The sequence below is a fragment of the Mus caroli genome, unplaced genomic scaffold (assembly GCF_978045245.1).
Source record: "Mus caroli unplaced genomic scaffold, Mus_caroli_1 scaffold_7, whole genome shotgun sequence".
Taxonomy (NCBI): Eukaryota; Metazoa; Chordata; class Mammalia; order Rodentia; family Muridae; genus Mus; species Mus caroli.
The window spans coordinates 27,731,753-27,748,264 of record NW_028227262.1 but is presented as its reverse complement, the minus strand read 5'-3'; the positions used below and the strand labels follow the sequence as shown (position 1 = coordinate 27,748,264).

General features: G+C 46.1%; 1 protein-coding gene across 2 annotated transcripts in view; it reads left to right on the top strand.

Moving 5' to 3' along the window:
* Bcl2l13 (BCL2 like 13) overlaps positions 1-16,362 on the top strand; it is a 57,450-nt gene extending 41,088 nt beyond the window's left edge. For both annotated transcript variants that reach the window (XM_021164684.3, XM_021164685.3), the window contains one exon: positions 10,197-16,362. In XM_021164684.3, coding sequence (XP_021020343.2) covers positions 10,197-10,910 — 714 coding nt within the window. In that variant the 3' untranslated portion in view covers positions 10,911-16,362. The remainder of the gene's footprint in view (positions 1-10,196) is intronic.
* The last annotated feature ends 150 nt before the right edge of the window (positions 16,363-16,512 follow it).

Here is a 16,512-nt window from a genome sequence, read left to right as displayed (position 1 = left end):
TCAGGTCCTGAGCCACCTCGTGTGCTGGGGACTGAACTCTGGTCCTCTGGAAAAGCAGTGCATGCTTTTAGTCCCGGGCCATCTCTCCAGCACAGGTTGTCTGAACTGTTAAGGTCATAGTGTGTGTGTCCTTAGACAGTAAGGTCATAGTGTATGTGTGTGTCCTTAGACAGTAAGGTCATAGTGTATGTGTGTGTCCTTAAGACAGTAAGGTCATAGTGTATGTGTGTGTCCTTAGTAAGGCCATGCTTAGATATGGATTAGTAATGTGTCCTTAGACGGTAGTAATTCTGCTTTGGAGTTTGTGAGGAGCATCGATAATGTGTTTCTCCTGTGACCTGTGTGCTTCACTTAATGCTATGGTTGTTCCTTAGCCTTTTTCATTTCCCCTTCAGTTCACCAGTGATCCGTTTTAGCCAGCTTCCTTCTTCCATGAAAAAAGAAAGTTTTAAAATACAGTTGGAGTTTATTTAATCTTAGCACTGAGGAGGCACAAGCAAGTGAATTTTGAGTTTGTGGCCAGCCTGGTCTACAGAGTGACACCAGCGCTACACAGAGAAAGCTGGTCTCAAAAACACACATGCCAAGAAAAGGGGTGTGTGTGGGGCGGTTAGAAGCTGGAGATGGTCTTTGAAGTGCTTGCTGTGCAAACATGATGACCCAGATTCGACTCCTAGAACCCAAATAATAAAATCAGACATGGGGTGCACAGTTGTACACCCAGCACCACCGGAGAGACAGTTCAGCCAAATCAGCAAGCCCCAAGTCCCAGAGACAGACAGCTGTCCTGAGGGTCAGCACTGCAGGTTCACCTCTCACAGGCTTATTTATTTACCTGTAGTTTTCTCCGTATTTCCTTTACTATTAGACGCTGTTCTGAGCATTCTTATATATGTACTTTTCTTTCTTTGTCCTTTTTGTTTTTCTTTTTTTTTCCCTCTCCCTCTCCGTCCCCCCTCCCCTCCCCCTTTCATTCCCCCCTCCCCCACCATGGAATGGGCCACAATTTGGGGCAATCATTTGTTGGCACATGAATGCACACACATGCATAATACAGGGAGGAAGGGAGGAGAGAGAGAGAGAGAGAGAGAGAACACACACGCATGCATGCATGCATGCATGCAAGCAAACAACTTAGGAAAACCTTAACAAAAACAACTAAGGCACTGAAGCCATTGGCCTGTGATCCCAGGACTTTGAATGTGGGGGCAAGCGGACCAGGAGTTGAAGGCCAGCTTTGTGGGCATAGTTGACTCAGGGCTAGCTTGTGGGCTGTGTGAGACCCTGTCTCAGAAAATGATGATGATGATGATGAAAGTAGAAACCAGGTGCGACTTCCCTTTTTCCCCTTTATAAATGTTAGTACTTCTTTGAAAATTTCATACAGTGGTTTGATCACATTTACACCCTCTTCTCTCTCAGACCCACCCATTCCTTTCCCATCTCTAACTCCATGTCCTTTTTTAAAAATACATAACCCATCAAGTCCAACTTACACTGCCCATTTACTACCGGATGGGGTGTGGGACACTACACCAAAGTGTGGTTGACCTACCAGGATCTACACCCTTAAAGAAGAATGGCTCCCCACCCCCACCCCCAGAAGCCATAGCTCCTTCATTAAGAGTGGGTGCTCGGGAGCCTCTTTCGCTCTGTGCAAGAATGTTGACTGGCCTGAGGCTATGACTGGTTGGTCTCTTATTAATGGGTGCAGCTATGTCCTCTGACACAGGATGTCCGCACGAGTCACCGTTACGGTGCTCAGTGGTGAGTATTGAATTGGCAGCCCTTAATGCCATTGTAAGCCAACCCTGGTGGCACAGGTGTATAATCTTAGTACTTTGGGAGGCAGAGGCAGAATTGTTAGTTTGAGGCCACCTGGGCTTCACATGACTTCCAGACCAGCTTAACTACATAGTGAGAGCTTAAAAAAGAAAAAAAGAAAGAAAAGGAAATTTCTGTTTTTGTAAATGGTGTGCTATTAGGTGTGTCTGTAAGTGTTCACGAGGCCTCTGTCTTCTCACTGTTAAGTGTGACTTGTGTTTGGCCTGCTACCCAGTGAGGGCAGGTAAGAGCTGCGTGCTGTGACTAAGTGTTCTCTCCCTCTGCTCTCTGCCGTTCTCATTTCCTAGCGGGTTACGTTGTATCCCTTTCTGAAAGGGCAGCCCTTAAGGTCTCCTGTGCCTTTGATTTCCTCTGTTGTCATGCACTGCACTAAAAAGGTTCAGTTTTAGATTATGTAGAAAAACTATTGTAAACTTGCATCTAATGTCTGTCTTAAATTTTTGAATGAAATTAATCTGTTATCTGTTTCACCTGAATTGAAGATTGTCCTTAAGATTTTAAAGAGTAGCAGCTACAAAAAAGACTATTTTTAGTCTAGACTAAGGATTCTCTTGGAAGCATTTAGGGTAAGGGTTTCTTATAGCTTCATGCTATGAACATTGATTTGAAACTTAGTAGATGGTTGCAACAAAATCAGCTTAGTAAGTTTTGAAGACTCTGCAGGTCTGGGCGTTCATTATATTGGGTTCTTGATTGATTCCCATCCCCCTCTTCAGTGCTAGAGAAGAAAGTCAGAGCCTCGCTATGGACTGCACAAGAGCTCTTTGCCTCTTGGCTGCAGTCCCGTCCCAGAGCTGGGTTCTGAGATATGCTCTTGTAGGTCTTGGCATCATATTACATGAACATTAACTTCCAGAAGGTCTTTCCATACATTGTCTTCTTATTTTAGGTTAGAAGGGATTGAAGAAGCATTTGGTTGTTAGTATCCTGTTACCTGTTTCCATTTTATAAGCCGAATACATGAAAGATGGTGTATTGGCCCAGCTAAGTAGAAGTGCTTCTCTTGATGGATTTACCAATGAGGATGGGCTGTGGAATTCCACCCACCCATCCTCAGATGGAAAAATGAAACCGTAGGGGCTAGATCAGCAGCCATGACACAAAAGGTGACATTAACATCAAGCTGGCCAAATAATGTGTAACTGATGTGAAGGAAAAAAAAAAAAAAAACTTGAAGCAAAATAAACTCAATATTAGACATCAGGAAGCAGTATACAAATTTAACTAATCTTATTTTTGTTTCATGTAAACAAGCTGGCCTTGAACTTGCTATATAGCTGAACTCCTTGAAGCTGGCCTTGAGCTCCCTGTTCTCCTTCCTCGTCTTCCTAGTGCTGGAGTTAGAGCTGTGCCACCACACTTGGTTTCTGTAGTGCTGGGCACGAAATCTAGGGCTTTGTGCATGGAGGCAACCACTCAGTCAGTTGCCAAACATTCATAGCCCCCTAATGATTCTTTTAATACTTGCTAAGCCAGTTTTTCTTAGTTCCTACCTCCTAAGCAGAGCTAGGCTTTATTTACACGTATTGAAACATGCTCCCTTTATCTCTATATTTAGTTTTGTACATTTTCTGTGTGTCTGCTTGCTTGAAGAAGGTAACCTGTTTTCTCTGCTTTTGGCCATAAACTTGAGTCAGTGTGATATAGTGGACTTCAGCTTGCTTTACAGCAGAAGGTCAAGTGTGAGGCCGATGCCCTGTTAGAAACAAGCTCAGGTGATGGATGGTTCTAGAAATGCATTGAGTGTTCACTCTGCTGAGCTTCGGGGCCCTGGAACAGCTGTCTGTGTGGACAGCTCCCCACTGGGCAGGGCTGTAGTGGTCATCATCCTTTTTTATTTTTGATTTTTATTTTTTTGAGGGGGGGGAGTTTACTAAGGGTGGCCTAGAACTTACTGTTAAGTATAAGCTGGCCTCCAACTTAGAGCAATCCTCTTGTCTCAGCCTCTTAAGTGCTGAGATTACAAATGTGAGCTCCTTTGCTTGGCTCTTCTTTCAGGACTCACATCAGGAGATGATTGGGTAGGTAAAGGTGCTAGTCACTAAGCTTTACCTGAGGTGGATCCCTGGGGCCCTCTGACCGCCACACAATCTACATGTATTATAAGTTTTAGGAAAAAAAAAGTTGTAAAAGAATATAAAACACTTGGTAAATTTTTACGAAACTGGCATGTCTCAGTACAAAATGAGTTGCAAGGTAAGGGGACATGAAAGCAAAGGATAAAGTCAGGTTATCAGCTCCCAGGCTGTGTAGACAGATGTGCTGCTGTGATGTCACAAACACAAATATAATAACCACATTTTACAACGAATCCTATTTCGGCTTGTTAAGTTTCCCTTTATGAAGGTTCCATTTCAATAAACTTTGTTTTCCAGCACTAAAATGTTCACCTGTTTAGTTAGATTCTGGTTTTGTCTCTCTGTCTCTCTCTCTCTGTCTCTCTTTGCATGTTTGCTTGTTTTTTCAAGACAGGGTATCTTTGTGTAATAGCTCTGGCTGTCCTGGACTCACTTTATAGGCCAGGCTGGCCTCAAACTCAACAGAGATTCACCTATCTCCACCTCCTGAGCCCTGAAATTAAAGGTGTGTGCTACCACATCTACCCTCTGGTTTTTGTTTGTTTGTTTCTTTGTTGTTGTTGTTTTCCTTTCTTTTCCTTTCCTTTCCTTTCTTTTCTTTTCTTTTCTTTTCTTTTCTTTTCTTTTCTTTTCTTTTCTTTTCTTTTCTTTTCTTTTCTTTTCTTTCTTTTGTTTTTCGAGACAGGGTTTCTCTGTAAAGCCCTGGCTGTCCTGGAACTCACTTTGTAGACCAGGCTGGGCTTGAACTCAGAAATCTGCTTGCCTCTGCCTCCCAAGTGCTGGGACTAAAGGCTTGCGCCACTACGCCCAGCTGTTGTTTTCCTTTCTTAAATAAGTTTTTCTTGTTAGAGCATCTTGTTTTTCACAGTGCAGATCAGCAGCTTCTTGACAGTTCATATCATTTTATTTTGATTTTTGATTTTTGAGGCAAGGTCTCTTTGTAGCCTTGGCTATCCTGGAACCCATTCTAGATCAGACTGGCTTGGAACTCAACAGCCTCTGCCTCCCAGGTGCCAAAATGCCAGGATTAAAGGTGTGTATTACCCCCTGCCCCGGGCCCCCCATTCGCTCTTGAGGATTGATATCCATAACACCCAGGCAGTAGGATTTGGAGCTTAGCATAGTGCTTACAGGACGGTGACTGTGGGGCTGCAGGAGCCATGTGAGCCCTCATAGGAAGAGCACCTAAAACGTGGGTGAGAAAAGACAGGGCTACAGGATGAATCAAGGATGTAGTTTAAGGACAGAGTGCTTGGTTGATATGCACAAAGCCCTGGTTTCCGGCCCTAGTACTGCAGGAGAGTAGGGTGTGGGGGAGGTAGGACCTTAAGAGTAGAGAGGAAGGCTTAGTTTTATTTCAATTAATAATACTGTGCCTTTAAAAAATTAAATTTAGTTTCAGAGGAAAGTACAGATTCAGAGGAAAGCACGGCTGTGCTCAGGAACCATAATGTGTCATCTAAATATTGTATGTCCTTGCCCTCTTGGCTTTTTAACTGGAAGGGTCAGATAATTAGCAGTACTCTATTTCCTAACATTGAACTGAACCTTCATCTGATGGCCTGCCAATCCATTTAGAGTCAGGTTTTTTGCCCTGGGGTATTGATGACTGTAAGAGGGACTGTAATGGAGGCAGAGAGTCACATTGATTTCCTAAGAGAACTGTGGTCGTTGTTAGACTAACAACAGTGAGTGCTAACATATTACGAGCGGATACAGTGATACGCAGACAGACATGGTTGACATCTTACTTTCCGTTAATCGGTGTCTTTCTTTTTTTTTGTGTTCGTGGCACTGGGCATGAAACTCAGGGCCTTTGTGAGTAGAAAAGCATCTATCTGTCCCCGTTCTACACTCTACATCCCTAGCACACACCCCGCCCCTTCTTTTTGGAGACAAGGTCTCAAAAACACTAGCTATTCTAGCCATTCAACTCTAGCTCTTCTTAAACTTGTAATCCTCCTGCCTTAGCTTGTGGCTGGGATGAGCATGTGCCCCCACACCTGCTAAGATGATGCTTTTTATTTCCAGGCTAGTTGCTAGGCATGCAGGAGTCACTGCCTTAGTTGTGTTGAGAGAGAAGTGGTAGGGTCCACCAAGATGGCTCAGCTGGCAGGGGGCATTCACTGCAAAGCCTGCCATCCGTCCGGAGTTCAGTCCCTAGAACCACACGGTGGAAGCAGAGAACCAGTAGCAGCAAGCTGTCTTCTGCCCTCCATGCACATGCGCAATTAATAAATAAGTGTAAAATGTTTCTTAAGGAAATAGGGATTGCTTTTATTAGTGTAATAGCAGAATATGTTCAGAGAAAGAAAAACTTGTATTTAAATATATTATGATACATTTAGAAGCTGTGCTTGTGTAAGACCCCCTTTCGGGGAACCCCACTCTAGTCTCGGGAGAGAGAGAGAGAGAGCACTCAAAGAAACACGAGAATCCTTTTTGCTACAAACACAGGAGGCAGTTTAATGGCGGAGACAGTGGATTCGACCTCGACCTCGAGGCTCGAAAGCTAGGGGTTTTTTATGGGGTAAAGGGCTTAGGGGTGAGGAATTCAGCATAACGACACACTATTGGCTTATTCAAACATCAGCAAAAGAATACGTGCAGGTCAGGGTGTCAGGGTTCTGTGAGTTGTTGACTCGGTTCAGATAGCCCTGTTATGTCCTCACATTCCTCTTTATCTTTATGGTCAAGCTGTTCCCAGGAATGCTTTAAAATGGGCGTGCCGGGTTTTGTTTTTCTTTGTTCTCAGCCCCAGGCAGCCTCTAGGCTCACAAACAACCAGCAGTTTCTGAGTACTTTATATGACTTAGAGGTCTTGAGATGTCATCTTTCTTTCACTTGATGTTTTACACCTTAAATCGCCAACACTCAGAGACAGTAGGCAGATCTGTGTGAGTTAAAGGCTAGCCTGGTCTGCATAGCCAGTTCCAGGCCAGCTAGGGCTAGATTGTGAGAGTGTCTGGGGCATGGGGGAGTGGAAGAAGAAACATTTAGGTGGAGTAAGGATGGTGCGTACCTGTGATCCTAACACTTAGGAGGCAGAGGTAGTTGGATCACACTCAGGGTCAGCCTGGGCTATGTGTTCCTGGCCATTCAGGCTAAGTAGCAAGTCTCTGTCCTAAAAAATAGACAAACAAAAAACAGCTGGGTGGTAGTGGTGCACACCTTTAAGGGCAGAGGCAGGTGGATCTCTGAATCTGAGGCCAGCCTGGTCTACAGAGCAAGTTCCAGGACAGCCAGGATTATACACAGAAACCCTGACTCAAAAAACAATAGAAAACAAAACAAACAGACAAATAAACAAATATCAACACTCCCCAAAACAAGAGTCAGACTTTGTGGCAAAAGCCAGCATTTCCAGCCCTCGGAGGCAGAGGAAGGAACATCAGTAGTTCAGGGCCAGAAAGAAGGCTCAGTGGCTAGAGGGGCTGCCAGATTCCTCAACATGGTGGAATGAGAAGGCTGACTACTGTGTTCATAGAGATTGCTCTCGGCTGTACACTCACACACTCCATGATATGTATATCTGGTGGGCTCCGGGGAGGGGTGTGTGTGCACAAATACACACACATACACACACACACACAAAATAAATAATTTAAAGGTTAGTTTAAATGTAATGTGGTGGCACACACCTTTAATCCCAGCACTTGGGATGCAGAAGCAGGCGGATAGGGTCACAAGATACAGTCATACACACACAAATTAAAAGGCCGTCATTAAGACAGACATATCCTGTTTGTTTATGTATGGCTGTTTTGCATAGATATGTTTGTGTCTCTTGGATGTGCCTGGTGCCTGAGGAGGCAGAAGAGGGTGTAGTATCTTCTGGAACGGAGTTACAGGTGGCTGTGAGGTGCCATGTGGGTGCTGGGAATTGACCCCTGGTCCTCTGGAAGAGCAGCCAGTGCTCTTACGTACTGAACCATTTCCATCCCTTTCAGCTACATATTGGGTTTAAAGCTGGCCTGTGCTGCATAAAGCCTTTTCTCAAAAGCAACAAAACAAAAGCATCACACTTAGGAATACATTGAGATTCATGTTGTACTCAAGGAGCAGCAAGATGTTAAGATGAGAGGAAAGAGAGATGAGGCAGAATTAGCGCTTTCTCCGCTGATTGTGCTCTGCCACTGATGTAGTTGGCTTGGTTGTAAAGGGCTTTTTGTTAACATTCATTATTAATGAAGTCCGGAAATGTTACTGGGTTTTACATTACCATTATGCTAATGGAGGTGTAATGAATTCGAAAGAGTTCCCACAGGAGTTGATCTGGGGAGGACTCTTGGTCAAGCAGGATTTGAAGCTGGGAAAAGAATCCATATGAAAAATGGCGCTAAGGGAGGCATCCTTTGAAGCTTAATAATCACTCTCTGTGCATGTGGCCTGCCTGGCATTTGTGATTCTCTGGATTCTCTGTCTCTCTCTCCCTCCCTCCCTCCCCCCCTCCCAAGAAAAAAAAAAGGAAGAAGAAAAAGTGTGTATTGGGAAGTGGCCAGGAGAAAATTGCTCGTGAAAATCCTTGCTCAACTTTTACAATTTTGTAAAATTTGTCTTGTGTGTATGGGTATTTTGTCTGCATACCACATGTATGCCCAAAAGAAGAGGGTGTCAAAGCCCTTGACCTGGAGTTACGGATGGCTGTGAGCCGCCGTGTGGGTGTTGGGAATTGAACCTGAGTCCTTATCCCCTCAGGCACCGCTCTAGCCCAGTTTTTACACTTCTTAAATTTAATGTTTATGTGTATGGGTATTTTATCTTCATTGCTTCTATGCACTACTTTTGTGCCTGGCGCCTGCTGAAGCCAAAGATGGCGTGGGTCTTCTGGAACTGGGTAGAGATAATTGTGAGCTGCATGTGGATGCTGGGAGTTAAATCCAGGCCCTCTGTAAGAGCAGCCAGTGCGCCTACCCTATGAGGCAGCCCTCTGGCCCCTTGCTTGGATTCCATGTCCTATACATGACCACAGCAGCTAGTAAAGATCTTCATCTCTCTCCTTTCTGAATTGAGCCAACACCCCCTGAATCTGAGCGCGCTCCCTCTCCCCACTCCTCTCCTGCATACTTCCAGCAGTTGAGATTCAGAGGAACCTCCCGAAGGCTAGGCTCACCCTCAGAAGCCGGCGGCTCAGCAGCACCTCTTCTTTATTTGTTACCTGTTTGCTTCTCAGAGAAAATCTCACAGTGCAGCCCTGACCAATGCCTGTATAGTACTGTGTATTATATTAGAAATTAATGTATAATCATTGTTTTATTATATACCTATTCCCTTATATACCATTGTTTTGTTAGTTTTTTGGTTTGGTTTGGTGTTTTGTTTTGTTTTGTTTTCTGAGACAGGATTTTTTTGTGTATCCTGGGCTTTATTAGAGCTCACTCTGTAGACTAGGCTGGCCTCGAACCCACAGAGTTCTGCCTGCCTCTGCCTCCCCGGTGCTGGGATTAAATCACACTGCCTGGTGTGATTTTTAAAATTTTTATTGTGTGTGCATACACATGCCACAGCAGTCTGTGTGAGAGACCATTAGTTATAGAATAAAGTCCTTATTTCTAGCTCGGTCACCCATACGGAACTTCCTCCTCCCCGTACGCAGTGCAGAGTAAGCAGTTAGCTCTTCCCTGCCAGTCCTTTGGAGCTCTGTGCTTTGGCTGCCATGTTCCTTCTTGATGGCCTTGCTGCGGGAATGCCATGATTTTCCATATTTGCCTTCTCACACCCACAGACCTGTTGTGTAAGCTTGCACTAGCACTCGGTCCTGGCAGGGTACTCGCTGGCGATACCTTCAAGAGTGCAATATCTCATTTCCATTTTCTCTGCTGGCTTGAGTTAATTGACTGTATATGATACACAATGAATATCAATTTATAATTTTTTTAGTTTCAAGGAAACTAAAATTCTAAACTAAAAATTCTGCCATTTAGCAGGCTGTGGTGGCACAGGTCTGTGATATCAGCACTTGGAAGGCTGAGGCCAGACACAAGTTTGAGGCTGTTGGGGGGAGAAAAGGTGTGATCATAATATATTGTATGGATAATCTTTTTTCAATTCAGAAAATGTTTAAGGGGGGGGGGTGTTTTGAGACCAACTCTAGTAGAAGCATCTTTTTCAAAAAAAGGAAATAAAGAAAAGTAAAAGTCTTTTCCACATTTCCCTTCAGATGGGTGTTCTCTGCTCAGAGACTGTAGAGGTCCAGGAGGTTATCTACTCCTGAAACTTAGGTTAGCGCATTCTAACTGCTAACGGTCTGTGTGGTCCCCTCTTGTGTTTTAGGGCACTGTCTTTAGTCTCGAGCCTGAGGAGGAGGAATACCCGGGGATCATTGCAGAAGATAGCAATGACATTTATATACTGCCCAGCGACAACTCCGGACAAGTCAGTCCCCCTGAGTCCCCGACAGTGACAACATCCTGGCAGTCGGAAAGCCTTCCCGTCTCACTGTCTGCTAGCCAGAGTTGGCACACAGAAAGCCTCCCAGTGTCACTTGGGCCCGAGTCCTGGCAGCAGATTGCAATGGACCCTGAAGAAGTGAAGAGCTTAGACAGCAGCGGGGCTGGGGAGAAGAGTGAGAACAACTCGTCCAACTCTGACATCGTGCACGTGGAGAAGGAGGAGGTGCCCGAGGAGGCCTTCCCAGGAGCGGCTGCTCCCTTGCTCGCACAGCTCCCTACCGTGGAGGCCCCAGAAATGATGAGAGTTGAGAAAACCAGCCCCACTCCATCTGTGTTTGTGGAGCTTGGTGAGGAGGAGCTGGAAGTAGTAACAGCGAGACCCGAGGCTGTGGAGAGGGCGAAGGGGGCCGCTCAGCTGAGTGAGGAGAGAGCCAGGAGCAGGAAAAAGAGCCATGCTGGGGAGGCCGCCGCTGTCAGCGGGGCAAAGAGTGGCCTGCCCGCCGAGGGCAAGGCCGTACTGCTCTTTGGAGGGGCTGCTGCGGTGGCCATCCTGGCAGTGGCCGTTGGAGTTGCACTGGCTTTAAGAAGAAAGTAACAGTCTTTTCAGATGAGAGACAAGACAGAAAGACCTACGGCTTTAGCGGTATTCACTGGAACTTAGACTGCCAGCAGCTGACTGGACATTTGCAGGACACTGGAGGAATTGGGCTTTCAGCTCAGTGTGGCAGTGGCTTGAGACAGTGTTCACATTGGCCTGGTTGTCATTTTAGGGCCTTGGCTCATGCTAGATTCAGAAGGGCAAGAGTGAAGCTCCCACCTCCAACAGGTTAGTCACCTTGGGCAGTAATTCTCTGTAGGAGGCTGCCCTGTGCATTATGTAATGATCGGCAACATCCCTGCCTTCTACCCACTAGATGCCACTGGCACCCCACTTACAGTGATGGTAGCCAAAAATGTCTCCTACATTGCCAAATGTCCCCCGTGGACAAAGTCATCTCCCTTTTGAGGGCCACTACTTATGGGATAGGGTTCAATTAGGAGACTCTGGGGGAGGAACCTGCAGCTGGAATGGCCAGCTGTTCATCCTGTTGCAGTGTCTTGGGACAGGTGAGCTGACTGTGCTCTGCAGCTGTTTTTTTTCTGGTCCCCATTCTGTATCATGAGGTGCTCTCTCTCCCGCATCACACCGCCTCTCAGGTACTGCAGTAGCGCAGTGTCTCACCCTGTACTTCTTTCACACCCAACAAGCTCCCGAAGCTTCCCACGGCTCCATCTTTCAAAGATGATGCCTTTAGGGACCTTTTAAATGATAAATACCCAGTCCAGGCGTGGTGGCACCTGCCTGTAACCCCAGCATTTAGGAAGCAGAGGCAAAGAGATTATCCCAAGTTCAAAGCTAGCCTGGTATACATACCAAGACAATCTGGGACTATTCGGTGAAACCTTGTCCCAAGAAAAGGGATAAATACACTGAAGCTGTATAGGAGACTTAGGGTTCCCCAGTCTGAATGCCAGTGCAGGGTAGAGGCTGCCGTCATTGGTCTTAGAGGCAGGAAGGTGGTCGACATGACCCGTCAAGGTCTATTTGACCTCTTAAAAGTATAGCCAGCCAGCCACCCCATGTGCCTATGATTTAGCAGTGACACCTCTGATGGTATCCGTGCCATCCAGAGCCTGGATTAGTGTGGCGTGTCTCCCACTGCCTGTTCTTGAGCATTGGACATTATCAGCTTCTCTGTGGGTCTCTGCGTGTAGAAAGCAGTGTCAGCCTTTGGCTTACAGAATCAGTTGGGCCATAACCCTTATTCAGTGTAAATCATGAAATAAATGATAAAGCTTTATCATTTATTATTAGGTATCACTTAAAAGTGGGACAGAAACTTGAATTTAAGACCAAGACTGCTGCTGAGGTTCTGGCTTGGTCTTCAGCATTCAAGAGACTTATTGGCCTGAACTCAGCGCAGTGCCAGGCTGAGGACCCAGAGGACCCTATGCACTCACTGTAGCTAGTGGGACTCAGCAGAATCCGGTATCACCTGGGTGACCCCGTCCCTCAAGGAGGTGAGTGGGGGAACCTGTCTCTCTCATGCCTGAGGACACAGTGCCACCCTGCAAGGCACACATGCTTGATAAGAAGTCATCTCAGATTTATCTTAGTCATGTAACATTACTTCTTAGATCTTGAAATTTATAATAAAAATACTTTTAACTACTCTAATCACCAAGACCTGATGTTTTGAATGTCCTTGATTTTTTAAAAAAGTATTTTTAAAAGAAGCTCTCCCCAAAGAGTTGATCAGGAGATTTTATTTTAGTGTGATTGTGTGTCCTGTCGATGTGTCCCACCGCGATGTCCTCTTGTGAGTTTTAGTCCCATGCAGGGACTGCTAGTTGTGGGCTGTAGCGTGGCTGGAGGTGATGGGAGCTCCCTCCAAGTTCTCACAGGTGGTGTGGCTGTTTCACAGGCAGGCCTCAGAAGTTGGTGGCTCGCTGGACGTTTTTTAAAGGACTTTTCTTCTAGCGTTAACACTTTTGAACATTTTGAAGATTGGCATTTACACAGCTCAGCTGGCCTTTGTTTTAGGATATTTGTGTCTGTGTTCTCCAAGGCAGGAGCAGGGAAGAAGCTAGCATCTGAGCCGATTGCTTGGTGCTTTATTTTACTGCCCCATGAACACTCGGCCTAACATGCTTAAGTATAGTTTTCTGGGGGATGGCAGACAGGTAATTTTCCACTGCTTCTCCTCACATGGACCCTTAACTCAATTCTTCCTTTACCTCATTGACCTCTGCTTGGCAGTGGGCTAGAGTAGCCACAGGGTGGTTCTGTCACCACAGCTCCTAGGTTTGCCATCACTTTAAACAAAATAAAAAAATATATCCCTGTGTAGCTTAGGCTGGTCTTGAACTTGTAGTCGAGCTCAGGACTGAGCTTACAAGCACGTGTCACCATGCCTGGTCTTGCTGTTACATTAAAATTAGTTCTCAAATCCTTGCCCATCTAAGGGACTTGGTAGAAGGAAGCTGTTTGTGCCCTAAAGATTCAGAATGCATTCAACTTGCACCAGAATTGAGTCACTGTGCCATCTTCTGTTCTTTGTAAACTAGTGGGAAGTTCTGTAGAGACAGACTGTCCTCTGCATATGTGCACCTTGTGCTCGGAACCAAGCTGCATACCAGGCCAGTGCTCCATCACTCCTGCTCTTCAACCCTTGGTAGAATTAATTGTTCATTCAATGAATGATTGATGCTCACTTAACCAAAAGCCTGTGAGGTTTTCCTGACAAAACACCTAAAGAATGCCGACTTCCTTGCTGTACTGAAGTGGCCAGCCTGAGTCCAGAGTGCCTTAGCAGGAGGGACTTGAATGAGCATCACTGCCTTCTAGAAGATGGTCTATTTCAGGGGCTCTCAACCTGTGGGCCACAACCCCTTTGAGGACTGAATGACCTTTTCACGGGGATCAATTATCAGATACCCTGCATATCAGATATTTATATTGCAGTTCATAATAGTAGCAAAGTTAGTTTTGAAGTAGCAACAAAAGTAATTTTATGGTCTGTTGTTACCATACCATGAGGAACTGTATTCAAGGGTTGCATCATTAGGAAGGTCGAGAACCACTGGTCTGGTTAGCACGCTCATTTGGGCTGGTTTATGAATACCTCACCCAAAGCACCCCTGGTTCCTCTTGCCTGTGTTTCAGTCCCTTCAGATATCTTTTGGCTGAGTAGAGTGAAGGTCCTCGGAGCCTGGTCCTTTGAAGGCTGCCACGGTTTGTGAGTGAGCCTCTGTGCTAAGCCCCCAGTTAGAGAACAGTGCCTGTTGTTGCCTTCTGCTCTAAAGGTGAGATGTGGGCATTCGACCTCTTAAGAGCTACCTTATGGACACTACACTGTCTAGGGAAGAAAGACGTTCTCTCTTCCACATGAACTCTGTGCTCCCTGGTATGATGGGCCTTGGCCTCTTGCCTCGCACACACCTGTGATCTCTTACCAACAGTCTAGCATTGAGAACCTCCATTTGTGAGATGGCTGTGACAAGCTACCCTTTTAAGTGAGGTCTGTGTGGGTTACTACTCCTTATGCTGATACTGATTGAGCACGCAATGCATGCTGGAGGCTGGAGGGTTTTCACACCTTACGCCTCCTTCAGGTCCCGTCTAAACATCCCAGGTTACTGGGTATAAACCACCGAGAACTGGTTTACCGAGTTGCCTAGCTTATCAGAGGCAAGGCAGTGAGTGAAAATTCCCAACTCCATCCTGGTCTAGTGCTTTGCTTAAGTGACCCTATGTGTGTGGCAGAGCCCCTGTGAACAGTTGTGTGAATTTACTGCACACAGCAGCCTAGGTTTAGCCTGAGTTTGTTTCTGTGAAAGTTCCATGTAGGCTAGGCTAAGTACCCAGTCTGCTGAATACAGAGACCCAAGGAACAAGCTTGGTATCGCACCACTGTCCCTTTAGGCACTGGGTGACCCTGTGGTCTGTAGTGTTGTTAATGTGTTGTCTTCTTGCTGTAAACAAGGTCAGGCCGTCTGACACAGCTGTCATCACCAAGCAGTGACATGAAGGCAGCCAGCCACTTGACATCTTTGTCGGGTTTTTGGTTGTTGTTGCAGTTTTGATCCCTCTAGTCCTTTCTCCCTGCAATGGCCATCGGTCCAGGGTAGGCACATGGAAGGACGAGCGGACACCTAGAGATACTATTTGGACTCCTGACCCTCAGACTCAGCATTAACGAGGTAGTCTTCCATCACGCTCATCTGACAGGAGTGCTTCCTAGTGAAAACTCTTCCATCACGGAACAGTGCTGTGCCCGTCAGACTCGAGTCTGTGGTCTTACAGTTACCTACTGTAAAAAGCTATGCGGAGAGCTGGAAGCTCTCCTAGTCGTCGTCACACAAAACCCAACTTGGCTTGCCATGTCCCTGTGTGCAGCGAGGGTCCTTCCCATGCTCATGTTTACACACGCCCCCATCCCCTCCGATGTTGTCAGTGTCTCAGGTCAGAACCGTCTCAGGGACACCTGCGAGGCCGAGGCCCAAGTTAGCAGTCGGCTCAGGGGCCTCCGTCAGCACGTCACTCTGGTGCTGCCCTTTGCGGCACGGAATAAGCTGGTTACTGGATAGCTTTCGGCAAACATTTTGATATGAAAAGCTGTTCATTTATTTATGTGTGTGTGGCTGCATGCCACAGTGTGCATGTGGGAGTCGGAGGACAACTTGTGAAGTTGGTTTGTTCTCTACTTCTGATACGTGGGTCCCGATGCTTGATGGAAGGCACCTTGATCCATGGAGTTTTCTTGCCAGTGCCACGTTTTGTCATTGTGAGATGACAGGTTTGTGGATGCCTTCCCCCAGGAAGGTGAGCTACACACCTCCCTTAGTGAGGCCTAAAAGAGTCTGTGTGGTCCTGTATCCATGGGCCATCTGTTGGCCAGCCTTTTTCTCCTGGACCTGTATTTCCCCTGCTCTGACAACCCGTGTTTTTCTTCCTTGAGACTAAAAGTGCCTCTTTCTCCTAACTCCTCGATTAAACTCAGTTTGTTAGTGGTTCTGGTATCTTGTCCCCCAGGTACTGGAATGGTTATCCTTAATATAGCAGAGTCAGGAGGATGTAGCTATCAATGTTTGCCCGGGGTGCATGAAATCCTGGGTTCCATCCTGGGCATGGAATACGTACCTGTAATCCCAGTACTTGGGTGAAGGCAGGAAGACAATGTTCAAGGCCATACTAGGCTCAGAGCTAAAGGCTAGCCCTGGATACTTGAGATCCTATCTTAAAAAAAAACTAAACTAGCATAAGCATTTAACCCAGGCAGCGTTCATTTGCAGTGTGCGCCATCAGCTGACTGCTGCTGTCTGATCTGCTCACTCTATTACTGTGAATTGTTCCGGCCCCTTTCCCATCCTGTTGTCTACTTTGTGCCCAATCTATTCTTTATCGGCAAGTGACAATTCAAGTCTACAAACTGTGCTTTCAGTTAGAAGCAACATCATGGGGGGAAGCACCCTGGAGGTGACAATAAAATGAGATTTTATGATAACTGGTGACTCATCTTTTTGTCCACTATTTACTTAGGGGGGATTATTTCAGGTAACGTTTCATATTCTAAAAGTGCATGCACTCTTGGTTAGTTTGCCTTTCAGTGTTGAAAGCATGGCCCTGGGATACAAAACCACACCTCAGTCCCCAG